A 16,755-nucleotide genomic window follows, 5' to 3' on the forward strand; every position below is an offset into this window, starting at 1 on the left:
AGAGAGAGAGAGAGGGAGGGAGGGAGATTCGAAATTTGAAATTCAAATTAAAAAAAGTGGCCCCCTCCCCTCATTGATGGGGGGAGAGGTGGGCTCAAATGTGGGCTTAACCCACCTAGGTTGGGCTAGTTAGGCCTCTTTGGGACCCTTCAAGCCCCTTGCATTAGCCCACTAAGCATTCCCTAATCCATTCCTTATGAGGCCCTTTTGAGACCCCAATTTTCCCCTAATGATTCCCAAGTGTTTGAAAATGCCTAGACACTTTTCAAAAAATAGAAATGCTCAAGAAACATTTCAAAAAATAGAAATGGTGTTTCATTACAACTATGCACTCACCACTAAGCATGTGCATTTATCTTTTTCTTTCAACACTAACCATCTCATTTGAAGATTCACTTAATCCTCCTCATAAGTACCTTGGTAACGTACAATTCTCTGGGTTTGGTCATCCAGCCAACCGGTCAGGACTATGAGGAAAAATCCCAAGACTACATAAAGTACAAGGCGAGCCAAAAGGCGAGGGCGTAGAGCCCAATGCAAGATCAATGCCAAGGTGCAAGCAAAATACCTGCAAAGAGAACATCAATTTAACAACAACGTAAGTAGAAAGGCACACAAGGGGCTGAGGCAAATTGCGACGCAAAGTCACAGACCACAACGAGTGGCTAAATCTAAACTCAAGGTTAGGAGAGAGTTAAATTTTGAAAATGAAAAAAGGGGGGTCCCAAGGTTAGGAGTTAAATAGGTTAGGGGGAAAAACTTGAGTGTGTGCAAAATTAGAGATTAAGAGGGGGTTTAAGGTCAAGAGTTAATTAGGTTAGGAGGATAAAAGTGAATGTGTGTGCATGTGTGTGTGTAGCGAACAACAAGTGGAGAACTTGTGGACAACAAGTGGAGAACTTGCAGATTGGGAGGAGGGAGTGCACGGTGGAAACCGTTAAGGTGGCAGTCCACTTGCAATTGCAAACCAATCATCACTACTTAAAGATAAAGAAAAGAGCCTCCAAATGAATTCACTCTACAATTTGTAATAAATGGTGACACGAAGAGGCTATCGCGATAAGGGAGATATTTGGTAGTTACACTAGGACCAGGATCCATTTACTTGAAAAACAATGGGTTCTCCCCAAGGAGCAAAGGTGTCTCCTTGTAGACACACGTTGCATGTTGCATGAGGATTTGTAAGATTAAAGCCTTGAAAGAAATACTAAGTGCAAGATGACTAGGTCAACATCCAAATATCTAAGAGAAGGCAAACTTAAACACTGACAATCGCAATCAAGCACCAAAGGGGAGCAAATGTAGGTTTACTATAGTTAAGTGCTTTGAGAAAGAAGAAGGTCCAAATAGTTTTTGTTATACCTGTCTGTTTAGCAAGGTGAAGTTTTACTGAATAGTGCTTGTTCTTCATTATAGCTGTTGCGTGTTGATGTTGATGTCGATGTCGATGCCTTCAACTCTCTTTCTTTTTCGAGAAGAGAGGATACACATTCTTCAAACTTTGGATCTGGCAAATTCTTCAAAGTGGTTGTCAATGCACTATACTCTGTAGGCATGCTTTTAAGGAGAATCGCAAGTGTATATTTCTCTCCTACTTTTGCATTTATGCCCTCTAGTTGGGTCATAATGCTTTTGATTTTGTTGACAAATTGTGCCATGGATTCATTGAAGCCCATATGCATACCATAGAATTCAATCTTAAGATGGATTTCTTGATTTTTGGCTTTTGCACCAAACACTGTGTTCAACTCATCCCATGCATCCTTGGCATGATCCTTAGAGTCTATATGATGAATTATGTTTGGACCCAAGTGCAATCCAATGAGTGATAGTGCTGCTTCATCTTTTTCCTTTCCAAGCATCATTTTGTGTAGTGGGTATGTCTTCTTTTACATTTGTGTAGACCATGTGTGAAATCCTTCCCCGGTGAACTTCTCAACAGTTGGGGTGCGGATTGCCATTGCAAAGGTCTTACCAGTTGATGATACTTTCAAATCTGGCAGTGTCTAATTGTATACAAAAAGTCTGAGTTGACAGGCGCGTAGAGCTTAAAAAACTAGTTATTTTTCCTTTTTGGAGCGTGTGCAAATTCTTCTTGGATTGCAAGTTATGGTTTGTTGAAGCTTCTGTGAAGAAGAGAAGGCCTTTGCTAATGTGGCACAGGGATTCACATGTAGAATTCCATACTGTGCTTAACAGGGTACTATGTGCTTAGGTGGCACTGTGGTGACCTATTACCTCAGTTTAGTTAACCCATAGTTACTTAAATTGTACCAAGGTTCAACTGACCTGAACAGTTAACTGCAGTTAAAAATTTACCACCTTATCTGCCACGTGGCATTTTTTGGTGAGACCTTGGAGAAGGAAGAAGGAAAACTTTGAGGTTGCAGAGGTGCGACGACGATGACGAAAATGCTGTGTGCGATGATGATGTAGATATGTTGGCGATGGAGGGGGCACGAGGATGATGGGTGGATGTGTGGTAGAGCTCTTTGCTCACGAACTTGTCGTGGAAGATCAGCCGTGTGTCGACCTTGCAATGGAGGGAGTCGTTCGATGTTTGGAGACGGAGGAGAGTTGCTGCCTTCTACATCAAGTCGCCTTGTCTACTGGTTGAAGGGCTTTTCGGAGGCTTGGGTGTGCTTGCGACTGAAGCTTGGAGCTGAGAAGCTGAGTGAGCAGCTCACATGCGGGGTCGTAGGCTCTGTTGGTATGAGCCATGGTGCACTACTTGCTAAAGGTCGCGCTGCTTCAGATTTGCTGTGCTCATGCAGCTCGTGGCATCGCTAGCTGCACTGCACTATGGCAGTGGACTGTGTTGAAGCTTTGGAGCTTCATTTGCATATGGAAGCATCACCAGTGTCATTGGAGTAGGCGCTATGAGAGCTTCCTTCAACACGGAGCTACCCTATGGGGAAGATTTCTCATCGATGCTACTATTACAAGAGGTGCTGAGGTTTACAGTATTGCATGAGGTCATTTCGTTGTTGCTGTTGGCCTTGTAGGAGCATTGCTGGAGAAGGCCACCTTCAAGTTTGGCAAGCTGCTGTGTTGGGGTCACCTTGGAGCTTCGTGCAACCAAGGTTGTTGATGGCCTCGCCTGCAAGGCTCTGAGTTAGTCTCCCTATAGATCTCTCTCTCTCAAACCTTTCAAATCTCTCCTCACATCAATCCTCACAAAGAAACTACTCAAGGGACTCTCTTGCTCTCACAAAATAAGGAACACTCAAGCTCACAATGAATCTCTCATGAAATGGATGGACGGAAAATCAGAAAATTTCTCTCTCAAGGGATGGAAATTTGTTCTTAATTTAAAACTAAATCTAACCTAGGAGAAAAACATGAGCTCCTAAGACATGCCTACAACTAATCTAGGAATGGAAGCAATCCTACTGAACTACTAATGAGCTAAACTAGGAGAGCTAAACCTATGCTCTGATACCATGACAAAACATGTGTGCCTCAGGATCTATGGAGCACTCTAAGGTGGATGGAACTTATGTGAAGACATGATGAAGAGAGTGATCATGACATGTACCTCAAGTCAATTAGGTTCCAAGATAGATTTAGCTTGGACTCATAAAGAGAATCTTGAGATAGTGCAAAGTGCTTGATTGATATTACTTCAAATGAACCTCCCTTTTATAGGTGAGGGTACTTACATCCATTTGCTTGCTCACATGTGGGATATCTCCTCCATGCCATGTGGCAGCTTTCCCTTTACTCATACCTTTGCTCTACATGTGCTCATGGCACCACAGCTCTCAACATACTTTTCCTTCCTTTCTCTAAAGTTTCTCTCATCCTTTTCTTTTCTCTCTCTCAAGGAAGAAACAATACATAAAAAACAATCATGAAAGAGAAGAGTATGAAAGCTATACCTATTGTTTTCGTGCTTTCTCCTTGTTTTTGTAGGCTTCTCTCTGCCTCCTCAGTCCATACCCTTTGGAATGTTGCTTCTCCAAACTTCTCCTTTCACTAATTAGTTTTCTTAAAATGGTATGTTTCTCTCTTGTACAGAGTAATAAACATGAAACACCTCCTCTTTTGAGTAGAATCATCCGGTGCCAAGACACGTACTTTTCAGGTAAGAATGTGCTTCCAGACAATGATCACCATTTTCAATGCACTTGATTTGCTTGATGCCATAGATACAACCTTAAATCCTTTGAAGGCCCTAGATGGTTTCAACTTGTAATGCCTCTTCAAATGAATGCAATCATATGCACTCCAATTTGCATTCACGTGCAATTGATGATGTGGAGTTCAAACCAAAATTTGGGCAAGCTGCATTTCCCTCTTTTTCTCATCTCTTTTTCTCTCTTTCTCTCCTCTTTTCTCTTGCTTCCCTCTCTTTTCCCTCCTCTCTTTACTCCTCTCTTTTCCCTCCTCTCTTCTCTCTCTTTCCTCCTCTCTTTTCCCTCCCCTCTTTCTCTCCTCTCTTTCCTCTCTTTCCCTCCTCTCTTTCTCTCTTTTCTCCTCTCCTCATCTTTCTTTTCCATCTTCTGTTTTTCTCTCCTCTCTTTTCCTCTTTCTCTTTTTTTCTTTCCTATCTCTTTCCCTCCTCTCTTTTCCTCTCTTATTTTCACTCCTCTCTTTTCTTTCTTTTCCCTCTTTCTCCCCTCTCTTTTCCTCTTCCATCCTCTCTTTCTCCCATCTCTTTTCCTCTCTTTCCCTTCACTCCTCACTTGTCCCCTTTCTCTTATTTTCTTTTCGGATCATATTTTCACTCCTCTCTCCTCTTTTCCCTCCTCTCTTTTCTCCTCTCTTTCCCCTCCTCTCTTTTCTCTCTTTTCTTCTCTCTTCTCTCTCTTTCCTCCTCTCTTTTCCTCCCCTCTTTCTCTCCTCTCTTTCCCTCCTCCCTTTCCCCTCCTCTATTTTCCTCCTCTTTTTTCCCTCGTGTCTTCTCTCTGCTCTCTCTTTCCCTTCGCTGTCTCTTTCCCTCCTCCCTTTCTCTCTTTTCTCCTCTCCTCTTCTTTCTTTTCCATCTTCTCTTTTTCTCTCCTCTCTTTTCCTCTCTTTCTAAGGAGGACAAATGGGAAAAGAAAAGAATCAAACATACAAAAGCTAAGGAGGATAAAGCGGAATAAAGTGATTGGGGATGTGATTGGCAAAGATTGCAGAATAAAGGAGAGTGGATGCAATAAAGTTTTTTAGAATTATCATTTCGGAATATATTGGCTTGTTGGTACCCTTAATTTTTTGAATAGAAGTGAATGTGATTGTAGCTTGTTTGTACCCTAAATTTTTTTACAGTTCTCGAATGAGTGCCATGATATGATTTGTAATGTGTTTTATATGCCCATATTTGGTTGTTTTTTTCCAACAGATTATAAATGGGCTGCCCTCCTCCCTGAAAGTCTTCCCTAAACTCCAACCCGCTTCCCCATGTTGCCACCATTTGGCACATGGATACTTTGCCTATCACATGTAGCAGGAAAAATAGCACCCTGGGACACCAACTCAATATGTAATATGTTACTACCCTTGTCCAAAATCTAGGGTATGGTGGGACAAGGTCCATATAGAATATGTATGGATTTCCTTTAAAAGTTTTAAATATGCAAGGGAAAAATATGAAAACTTCATGTCCCCCCTCCCACAAAATACATGGTACATACCTTGAAAAATATGCAAGATTTTAAGATTTGTACATATTTTTCATAATATGTGAGGCCCAAGGTGGGGATCTTTTGGATGAGGGGGGTAAAACAAAAACTACACTAAAATATGAAAACCCATCTCCTTTCAAATTAATGTAACTTTTTTATGTGTTACCCAAATTTCAAGGTATAAAGACGTATTTGAAGCTCCTTTAGTGTACAACACAAGCATGTTAATTAGACTATTTTTTACTCATGGCATATTGTTACATTCATCTCATACTCAAGATTTTGATAGGTTTTCTTATTAAAGGGAGTTGGTGCCCCAAGAATAGTGCATGATGTAGATTGGATAAAGTTTAATGTCGAAGTGCAAGCGTGTGAGTGGGGTCGAGACCGATCATCACGAGAGAAACATTCCTTTAATGACACACTTTGGTCCATCTCTTAACTCATGAACGCTCTCAAGATGTGGCAATTATCCAATATGAAAGCATGAAATATTCATTCCCACCACTTTCTAGCAGCTGGTTTCAAAATATCTTCGTTCCACTCTTGATTAGTCATTCTCTCTCCTCTTTGCTCACGTTTTTCTTCCACATTCAAAAATCTCTCAGAGAAACTTCTGCCCAAGCTCTGTTCGTCCCTCTTCTCTTCCATTCATTCTCTAGTTATTTCACTCTCTCTTAGAAACCAAAGTTGCGACCTAAATCTGCTTGGAAGGAGTGAGAAAAATGGGTGTTCTCTCATTTTCGGTTCTTTCCCTATGTTTTTGGAGTATAGAGAGTCAACTCCTAAAGTTGCGAACTAAATCTACTTGGAAGGAGTGAGAAAAATAGGTACTCTATCATTTTTAGCTCTTTCTCTACCTTTTTGGAGTATAGAGAGTCAACTCTAGAAGAAGGAACACATACTTTCTAGGTAATGAAGTGATTTTGCCTTGAAAGTTTTGTCTGTATTAAGTAGATACGTTTTTGTATCACACTTTGTCTATATGTTGGTTACAAAAGACAAGGAAGAGGGAGAGATTGAGGTAGATGATATTTAAAACTACAAGATGGAAAAAAATAGGGTTTAGGGTTTAGGGTACAAAACCCAACCAAATTTTATGATTTTAAACCCAAGACATCCTATCACTACCACTTGCCCTTGCCACTCTATTTGTGGAAAAAATTAGGGTTATGGTTTTGTAACATAGAAAAATAATGTGTTTGAAAAATCATATTTGGGAGGCCACTAAGACATCAGCAGCCATGTGCATGATTTGTATTTATAAAAAACCCTGCAAGCCCTAAATCCGACATTGTGCAACCAAAGCCCATGATTTTTTTAGCATACTTTTTTTCATATGTGAAAAACCCTTATTCTTATTAATTCTTGAAAAATGATGTTTTAATAATTTATATAATCTTCAGGTTTTGATGTGATATGGTGGTTGCAAGATATCTTATGGGTTGATGAATATACCAGATGCAAGGATGGAACCAGAGGGTCTTTTGGTGGGGGGATGGCTTCAATCGGCCACTACATCAACAGAGTGGCTCAACACATTTTGGTGTCCCAATGACAATTATTGTCAGATGGAAAGCTGAATATCATGAAGTTCAGGGTCCTCAGTCGGATGGTGAAGATGAGCTACTACAGATCATGTTGTTTTGGTTAGGCATAGTGTAGCTCTATTTTAGTTCTTGGACACACGATCTAGTCCTCCCATGTTAAGTAAAATTTAGCATTATTTCCTTTTGCATGTTCTATTGAGATTTGATGTTTATTATTTCATTTTGTTGTTGTATAGGTCATCACTTTGATAGTGACCCATCCTTCCGCAATGGTGGCACTTCATTGATGTTTTACTGAATAGTGCTTGTTCTTCATTATAGCTGTTGCATGTTGATGTCAATGTCGATGTCGATGCCTTCAACTCTCTTTCTTTTTCGAGAAGAGAGGATACACATTCCTCAAACTTTGGATCTGGCAAATTCTTCAAAGTAGTTGTTAGTGCACTGTACTCTGTAGGCATGCTTTTAAGGAGAATTGCAAGTGCATCTTTCTCCCCTACTTTTTCATTCATGCCCTCTAATTGGGTCATAATGCTTTTGATTTTGTTGACAAATTGTGCCATGGATTCATTAAATCCCATGTGCATACCATGAAATTCAATCTTAAGATGGATTTCTTGATTTTTGGCTTTTGCACCAAACACTGTGTTCAACTCATCCCATGCATCCTTGACATGATCCTTGGAGTCTATATGATGAATTATGTTTGGACCCAAGTGCAAACCAATGAGGGATAGTGCTGCTTCATCTTTTTCCTTCCAAGCATCATTTCGTGCGGTGGGTATTTCTTCTTTTACAGTCTTCCAAAGCTTTTGATGCATCAGGAGATACCTCATTTGTGTAGACCATGTGTGAAATCCTTCCCCGGTGAACTTCTCAATAGTTGGAGTGCGTATTGCCATTGCAAAGGTCTTACTAGTTGAAGATACTTTCAAATCTAGTATTGTCTAATTGCATACAAAAAATCTGAGTTGTCAGGTGCGTAGAGCTTGAAAAACTGATTATTTTTCCTCTTTGGAGCGCATGCAAATTCTTTCTAGATTGAGAGTTATGGCTTGTCGAAGTTTTTATGAAGAAGGAAGAGGCATAATGATGTGGCACATGGATTCACATGCAGAATTCAAACTGCGCTTACAAAGGGACTGTGCTTGGGTGGCACTATGCCATGTGGCAGTCTTCTAACCAGACTGAGTTAACTCAAGGGTAGATAAACTGAACTATGGTCCAAGCATGGAACTTAACCATACTACCATAACCACCCCTAACCATGGCTTAAGGTGGGTTAACTTAACTAGTCCTATCTGCTATGTGTCACTCAATGGTGACCTTCGGAAGAGAACTTTGAGAAGCTTTGATCTGAAGCGTTGTGAGCTTTATGCAAAGCCGCACCCCGTGAGCATCGATGGAAGCTGGTGCTTGAAGGAGGCACCGTTCGGTTGCTGTGGGCTAAGTCGTTTAGGCTTCAGAAGCACAGCTGGGTGAGGCATCACTGGCCGGTAGCTACAGCCCATGGAGCCTAAGACTTTGACGCTTTGTTGTAGGACACTTTGGAGGCTCGGTCGATCTGTGAACTACTTGTCTCATCGGTGAGTAGGCTAAAGGGAGCTTGGGTTGCACCTTAGGAGCCGCGGTCGCTTGAAGACTGGAGCACTGGAGCTGTGGTTGCTTGAAGATCTGTGTAGTTATGGAGACAAGCACAAGGTCAAGCAGTCTCCTGTTTGGAGTAGCCGACGTTCATAGTTGGTAGCGAGGCTTGCGTGTGGGTCATCAACCAAACAACGCTAAACTCTAGCTTCCAATGAAGCACTACCAGAGCAGCTTCTTTGCAGATGGTTGGCGAGGCTTATGGCACTGTTGGTTGCTGGCAAAGTAGCCAGTGGGTCTTTTGGACATTGCTGGAGAGTAGCCCGTGAGGAAGTGCCAAGCTTAGGAGCTTTGTTGAAGGGAGTCTAACCTTAGTTTCAAGAAGAAAATCTCTCAAAAGAACTTAGAGCACTCTCTCTCTCTAGAACTAATGGAGTCTCTCACAGGAGTATGAGTCTCTTCCTATCTCTCTCATAGAAGAATAATACAACATTCTATTCTATTCTGTTCATAGAAGAATAATGAATAAGAGGAACACTCACTCTTTCTTGCAAATGGAAATGATTCCAATCAAGAAATGATTCCAATCAAGAATGAATGGAAATTTTTCTTCCATTCAATAGAATACTAGATCTCTCACACTCTTACGCAAGGATCACCATGTCTCAGCAGAAGACAGGGAAGCTCTGATGTCATGACAAAGTGAGGGATCAAGGAGGATCAAAGCACCAACAAGAGAGACATAGGGTAGCAAACACTCAATCTATTGCAATGTGCTTGTGTTCTTAACAATACATGATAGGCCTCTTATATAGAGAGAGCCTTTAGAATAGTCAAACCATGTGGGATCCTCTCATCCACATCTCTCCTTGTGGTGGATATCCTCAATCCACATCTCCACATCATGTAGTCCACATCCTAGGGTGGCTACTTTGATTCTTTCCTATACCATACCTTAGCCTCTAATTATGTGCTCATGGCACCACAACTCTCAACAAGAAGTGGGTTGGAGATCTAGGGAGAAGTATGACATGGCTAAGATGGTGCAACAATGGTCGAGTTTACGGTGAAGGATAGTCTGGAGGGTGTTAGGAGGAAGTGGAGTAGTGGGGTCTAGATGGAAGATGAGATTTTGTGCACGGAGTGCATCAAAGTAAGTGCATTTCGAGGGTTTAGGGGATGGGGTGTGGTGCAAGTGTGTATGTGGCTAATTGTGCGGAGACCTTCCTGTACATCCATAACTCATGTTGCTCTCGATCTTCCAATCTTGACTCCTTTGATTGGCCGGTGGTGCACTGGCATTCGTTTTCTTCTTGGAGGGAGACTGTTAGGTTCCTCTCTTGTTCCAGGAGATCCTGTAAAGATCGGATCTGTTGTTCATGGTACTCCTATGCTCAGGCGTACCACTCCTCTACTTGTGCCTGTTGTTCCAACGTTGTGCACAAGTTCGACTTTGTCAACCTGGTCTATGAGTGTTTGGTAACTTGTGGCGAGGTTGTCTTTGAGCCTTGTAAGAGTGAGAGCTCAAGCTCCTCAGCTTTGGCCTAGTATTCTTTGGCTCTATGTACTGCAGCATGGCTAGTTGCTTGGCCTGCAACCATTGTCGATTGGCTTTCATGCGTAGAAGGCTGTGGGCTTGGATGAGATTGGCAGAGAGTTGTGAGGCTTATTCATGCCTCCTCTATAAAATTGTGCGAGTGACCTGTGGGAGTTGTGCCATGGCTTCAAAAAGGTTTAGTCCCGTTAGGTCCGCACGTGACAACTGCTTTGTCATCATGTGGCTATAGCCACTTGATGCCCTATACTAGGGCACACTGCAAAATTGTAAGGCCTCTGCTAGGCCTACCCATGGAGCGGAAGAGGTGCTGATGGCGAAGGATGTGGTCTCTTGGGGGGTTGTGGAGACAGAGACGTAGGGCATAGCGAGGGTGGTCGGCATAGCTTCAGCTCTTGTATGGAGGTCGATTTTGATTGTCTCATTGCCCTGGAGTTCTTCAATGAGAATGGGCTCCTCTTGAACCCGTTTGCCCTTGCTTTGAGGATTCACCCGCTAGAGGCACAGCTCTTGTCGCATGAACTCATGTAACTGGCGGTCCTCATATTTTCTGAGCAGTTGACTTGTGTCCAACTGCACATGAACTACCAAGGTGACATTGGGTGTTGTCCTGTCTCTCTTGGGCTTCACCTCTATTTCTTTAGCTCGGTCTATGCTGGACCAATGGTGGATTTCTTTGCTAGGCCAAAGTCGACTAGTGAATGCTGACTTTTTAAGTAGTAGAGGACTGGCATGTATAGCATGGGATTGCCGATAATGTCCCCGTGGGTGCCGAGGTCATCTCTCATTTGGCTACGGAAGTAGTCAGCCCAGTTGGTCTCCTGGAGCTCCACCATGCGTAGTAGGATATTTGGCACAACGGACTGATGATGGTTCGTGTGCTTGACTTGAGTGAGCCATTGCAAGGCTCTTGCTAGTCCCTCCACCTCGGGCTTGTGGATGGCTATGAACTAGAGGCAGCCCTTGCACTTGTGGCAGTCATAGTGATAGACTGTTTTGAGGGCATCAAGCTTTTTCTTTTTGAGTATTTCTTGCCAACTACCGGTAGGTTGAAGACTACCACGTCCTTATTAATTTGGTAGTGGGTTGGATTGCTTTCTGCATTTTGCAGGATGCCAACATTAGTGTTGCTATTGTACACCTTTAGGAATTATGCCATCAGTGTCATGTTCAGGTGGCATGGGGAGACAGGCAGCTACTCTGCTCAAGCCTGCAAAGCTGAGTGTCTCCTCCACTACTGGGTCCTGGAAAGATATGTATGCTGCTACTGTATGGTAGTGGAGGTGTAGTCATGGCCCTCGTATGCAAAATGAGTGTATGATGCAAGCATCTAGTTCTTGGAGCCATGTTTCTCCAAGTGGTGAGTGTGCTTGGGAGCGCACAACCTTGTACTCGCCTATTGTTGGCATCGAGGTGCGCTTTCTTGATCTCGAGGGAGGCATGCCTGTCATGGTCGGATCCTCTTGAGTGGCTTGCCTAGTGGATGCTTCTTCGCCTTGCAAGTCTTCCAAGGGGATCTCGAAAGGCATGCAGATCATGGCAAATGGAGTTCTTTGGGAGTCCGATGGGCCAGTGGCCTCTGGGATAGGGCGAGGGTGGAGTCCCGGGTCTGTTTCGAACTTGAAGAACTCTTGTTCAGGATCCATCAGAAATAGGGATGGCAGTTGAGTGATGAGGGAGTCAGTGGATGAGGAAGAGTAAGAGGACATAAACAGGCTGTCCAGATTGTAGTGGAAGGGGGTAGGAAACTGTGAGAATTTTGGGCAAATTTTTCAAGAGTTTGGGGGCAACTACTATGGCGACGACCCGACAGGATAAGCCTGTTTATATAGATTTCCCATCCCCCCGATCAGCAGGATATGGGTATGGCAGCGATCGGTGCAGTAAATAGATAAGACAGGCAGTGGGATGTGGCCAAGACTGTGACTGGCAGGATATGAGATGATGATGAGCAGTGCAATCTACAATGGCAACAGTCGGTGGTGTCTTTCCTTGGCATCGATCGGAGGGATGCTAGGATCATGACAGGTGGAGGGATACTTCATTCACGATGATCGGCGTGATTTGTCGATGGTGATGGCGATGATTGGCGGGATGTTGGAATCGTGACGGGTAGCAAGATACTTCGTTGGCGATGACTAGCATGATTTTTCAATGGTGATGGTGATGATCGATGGGATGTTGGGATTGCGATGGCCAGTGGGATACCATTATGGCAACAATCAGCATGATTTGTCGATGGCGATGATCGGTGAGATGTTGGGATTGTGATGGGTGGTGGGATACTTCATTGGCAATGACTGGCGTGATATTTGTCGATGGTGATGGCAACAATCGGTGGGATGTTGGGATCACGATGGTCGGCGGGATACCATTATGGCGATGATCGGCAGGATACTGATTGTGTAAAAGAGTAAAAGAAAGAGAGAGTGGTGTGTGTGTGGGGGGGGGGGGGAGGATGAGTGAGTAGAGTGAACTTGTGTGGTGTGGGCATGATTGTGAGGTTAGCGTGCAAGATTTTGAACAAATGCAAAAATGGATCCTAATCACCTGGTGCTGACCGTGTTTGTGCATGTGGTGTGTTCGATAGGGACTAGTGGGCTACAGGTGTGTCCGGTGAGATGCCTACCATACTGACTCACCTAGACCTAGACTCGATGACTATGATGAATGTGGTGTAGGCGAATGCTGTACTGTGGCATAGCAAGTAAGGAGCCATGTAGAGTAAGTGTCCAGCTTGTTTTTAACCTTGGATGCCAGGGGTATATTTGTGATGGACTTCGTTGTTGCGGCATGGTCCGTCTTCTTGGGAGAAGCGAGTTTTCGTGAGTCTACCCATGGAGCCAAACCTCACTTTCTTGAGTAGGATGGTACCATCGGAGTGGGTACATTTGCCATTACCTTTGAGTGTCTGTCCCTAGAGAGAGGTTCTTGTGTAACTCTTCGTGGGGGGGGATCGGTTCCTGCGGGGTACCTCGACTGGTTGTGGTGGCGATACTTGTATTGAGTTGGACCATCTGTGGCACTAGTGCATATTTGGTCCATTAGGGCTGACCTACTTCGTTTGGTTCATCGGCAGGTTCTTGTGGTACTGTATCTCGGGGAGACACAGGTTCTTGTGGTGTTGCCTTCCACACTTTTAGGGTTTGCACCATCGACTTCTGGACCCAGGCAACTTTCTTGCCTTGGCCACCCAAGCGGGTGGTAAATACTGACACTGGAAGAACTTCAGTCAGTCCTACTTGGTGAAGAACTCAGGTTTCAGGCCACAAGCTATTGACGGTGTGTGGCGGTGGACGAGGTGGGGGTGCGGGTCGGTGGTGCAGCTTTCTTCTTGTAACGAATGGGTTCAAAAGAGGCTTTCTTGGGGTGACCAATGCTTAAGTCGGGTCCGATCAAAGTGACATTGAGCACAGAGGATAGCATCTTGTACTTGCAACTCAGAGATTTCTTGGGCGGAGGATGGTGGCGTCGGTCGAGTGGGCAATGGCATTGGCTTACCACTATGACTAGCTTTCTTCCCCTTTCGAGCTGGAACCTTAGGTGGGGTGCTAGTGGGGGTTGGGGCTTCCATTCTGCCCATTGTGTAGCTTCATTATCATGGATCAGGGAGGTCAGAACTAAAGAGGGGGACTTCGTCCACACATCAGAACTACCGTGGTTTGGCCACCATTGATGAGCGAAGCAGTTTGGGTGCACCAGTTGATTTGACACTTTATGGCGTAGCACCAGGCAATGGATTTGATAGTGTACGGCATAGCACCAGGTTCTTCCTAGTATAATCTATTCTTCGGTTACTTCTGTGGGGAGAACATAAAATTGTATATCCACTACTTGGTGAAAAACCATTAGACTTAAATTCACAAAACTTAAAGTTTGTAGGAGTTGGACATTTATACTCTTATTGATGCGATGATGAGGGTTACGGGTACCTGTAGCTTTTCCCATACCTCTCGAGAGAGGAAGTTGTGGCTTGCTCCTGGATCCACAAGTGCTTTGATGTGCATGTGTGGGACCTGTAGTTGAATAAGCAACCTGGCTGGCTCTACCATTAGCTCATCCGTTAGTTGCACCTGTTCAATCGTTGCCTTAAGCATGTCATTTGTCTACGCTGTCGGAGCTTACCATTATGGATTTTGGCTTCCTCGATGGCCTGACGTTTCATCCTGGCCACTTCGGCCTTGAGTTCTTTTTCTCTATGTATAGCTAAAAGGGTGGAGAGAGTGAGTGGTCTATAGTATCTTTTTAATTTGCTCTCATTAAGGTAGCCATCCATTTATGTCCCATCAAGGGTGGCTATCCGACACGACCCTGGGGAGTGATATGAACTACGCGGTAAGGACCCATACCTCGGTACTTAAGCTTGCGTTTAGTATTACGGACGTTGTATAGGAGCGCCAAATCTCCTTCTACTAGGTCCTTGTTCTTGAGGTTGCGATCGACCGAACCACTTTTTGTGTCAGGTCTTTTCTACCCTGAGAGAGTAGGCTACATGCAACCTTGTCTCTTCTAACTTTTCGAGGTCGACTAGCCGTTTTGCTAGCGCATTTTCTATGAGTCTTTCCTTCACGGCAAGATGGAGTCGCATCTCCAAAGAGTGTCAGCCACCAAAGACCAGCTTGCAGCACTTTACGTGCTGTAACATCAGCAGTAGCAAAATGACCTCCTACGATTCTTATGTGGGCTTCTTCAAGCACATCAATGTATTCGTGTTTGCATACGCATCTCGCAGTATGCCATCCTTGCCCATGCGGTATAGTTAGCCTGCTATCAGCTGATATGGTGTTGTGTCCTTAATGAGTTTGCAGGCTCTATCCTTCTTAAGGGCTTGGCCTAGGGGTAATCCGTTGGCCGATTTTAGGGGCCCATTCAGGAATGATGTCAAGGAAGAAGAGAGAAGCATCGGGGAGATCATCTTCCACTCCTGTTGGAGCCTCACTGTTTGGGATCCTTGATAGGTGGTCAGCCACAGAATGTGGGTTTTGCCTTTATGTTCAACAACTGTGAAGTCGAATTCTAGCAGGATTAGCATCCACCTAGTGATGCGTCCCATCATGCAGGATTTGTTGACCAAGTATAGCAATGCTTGATGGTCCACAAAGAAGACAAACTTGTTAGCCAACAAGTAGTGCGTGAACTTCCTTACTGCATTTTATATATGAAGACATATGCTATAGATTTGGAATTCCCCTGGAGTTACTTTTAGATAATGGTCCAGGATTCAGAGGAGAAGTGACAAATTACTTGTGCAGTAAGCTGAATATAAATCATAAGTACATCACCCCATATTACCCTCAGTGTAATGGGTTGAATGAGAATTTTAATGGAGACTTCAAATTGATGATGACTAAGATGACGGGAAGCCATACCAAAAACTGGGACTTGGAGATGAATCCAGTCTTGTGGGCATATAGGGTAGCGGCGGTGAAGCATAGCACTCAATTCTCTCCATTTCATTTGGTATATGGGAAAGAAGATATACTGCCATTGGATGTGGAATCACCAACTTTGAAATTTTTGGTTGAAGAAGGATATGAGCCTGTAGACAATTATAGGGACAGAATACTGGCACTACAGGTGATGCAATTAGACAGAGATTTGGCTTTTGAGCATTATGACAGTGTGCAGATGCGGCAAGAGCTGCAAAATGCAATATCGGATCCAGCCATTGTAGCCACAATGCCTTTTTTTTTCCTGCTGGTCATTTTACTTAGGGATCTTCCAGCCCAAGCCTTGCCAGCAGAGGAGTAGCACCAATGGTTGCAAGCAAAGATCATCTTTTTTTTGGGAAAAAAAAGTTTGTGTTATGTTAGAATATCATCATCATCAACATAAATATTTACATGTTCTTAGGTAAAGAACAACTAGCCCCCATGGGGAGAGTTTCATCAAAACATTTTCCAAACCTTTCTGGCCACAAGCCACAAAGAGATGGAAGATATGTTCATTGGTAGAGGGGCAGTTCATACATTTAGCATTACCCTTCCCAATCCTGAGTCCTCTGACATTGGTCCACACAGCTTTTATGTAATATGAGCCACATTAGGGCATATATTTTGTTTGGAATTGAAGGAGACCAAATGGCACAGAACCTAAATTTCCATTTCTCTTTGGAGTCATGAAGTTTGCACCTGTAATTAAGAACCCTGCAGAGATCTCCCATGTCCATGCTTGGTGTGGCTATAGGGAAGAAAGAGGTACTCTCCACCCAACTAAACTCTCTACTATAAACTAGAAAAGATCCACCCTTCCATTGTTGGCTGCAACTCCAAAGCTGTATTCTACCCGGAACAAGTGATTGGCTTTGATTATTTAGGCTGATAATCTCTGCCCATGTTTTGATCTTAGTTCCACTCTGTTCTGCAGCTGCCCACAGCTTTGCAACCCCTTTTTAAAGAGAAAAGCTGCCTTAGCTATTTCTTCATCAAAAAGCACAGCTTCTTTGAAAATAACA

At 43.6% G+C, this 16,755-nt stretch overlaps 1 protein-coding gene across 1 annotated transcript; it reads left to right on the forward strand.

Moving 5' to 3' along the window:
* The first annotated feature begins 15,653 nt into the window (after positions 1 to 15,653).
* On the forward strand, positions 15,654 to 16,052 carry LOC147902197 (uncharacterized). Its single transcript, XM_087374454.1, has one exon. It carries the CDS (start codon positions 15,654 to 15,656, stop codon positions 16,050 to 16,052), a length of 399 nt encoding a protein of 132 aa, XP_087230580.1.
* The last annotated feature ends 703 nt before the right edge of the window (positions 16,053 to 16,755 follow it).

The sequence above is a fragment of the Dipteris shenzhenensis genome, chromosome 5, assembly GCF_047967505.1.
Source record: "Dipteris shenzhenensis isolate YYH24624 ecotype China chromosome 5, Dip_SZ_1.0, whole genome shotgun sequence".
NCBI lineage: Eukaryota > Viridiplantae > Streptophyta > Polypodiopsida > Gleicheniales > Dipteridaceae > Dipteris > Dipteris shenzhenensis.

Coding starts and splice junctions, on each gene's coding strand:
- LOC147902197 (XM_087374454.1), top strand. CDS start 15,654: ATGACGGGAAGCCATACCAAAAACTGGGACTTGGAGATGAATCCAGTC.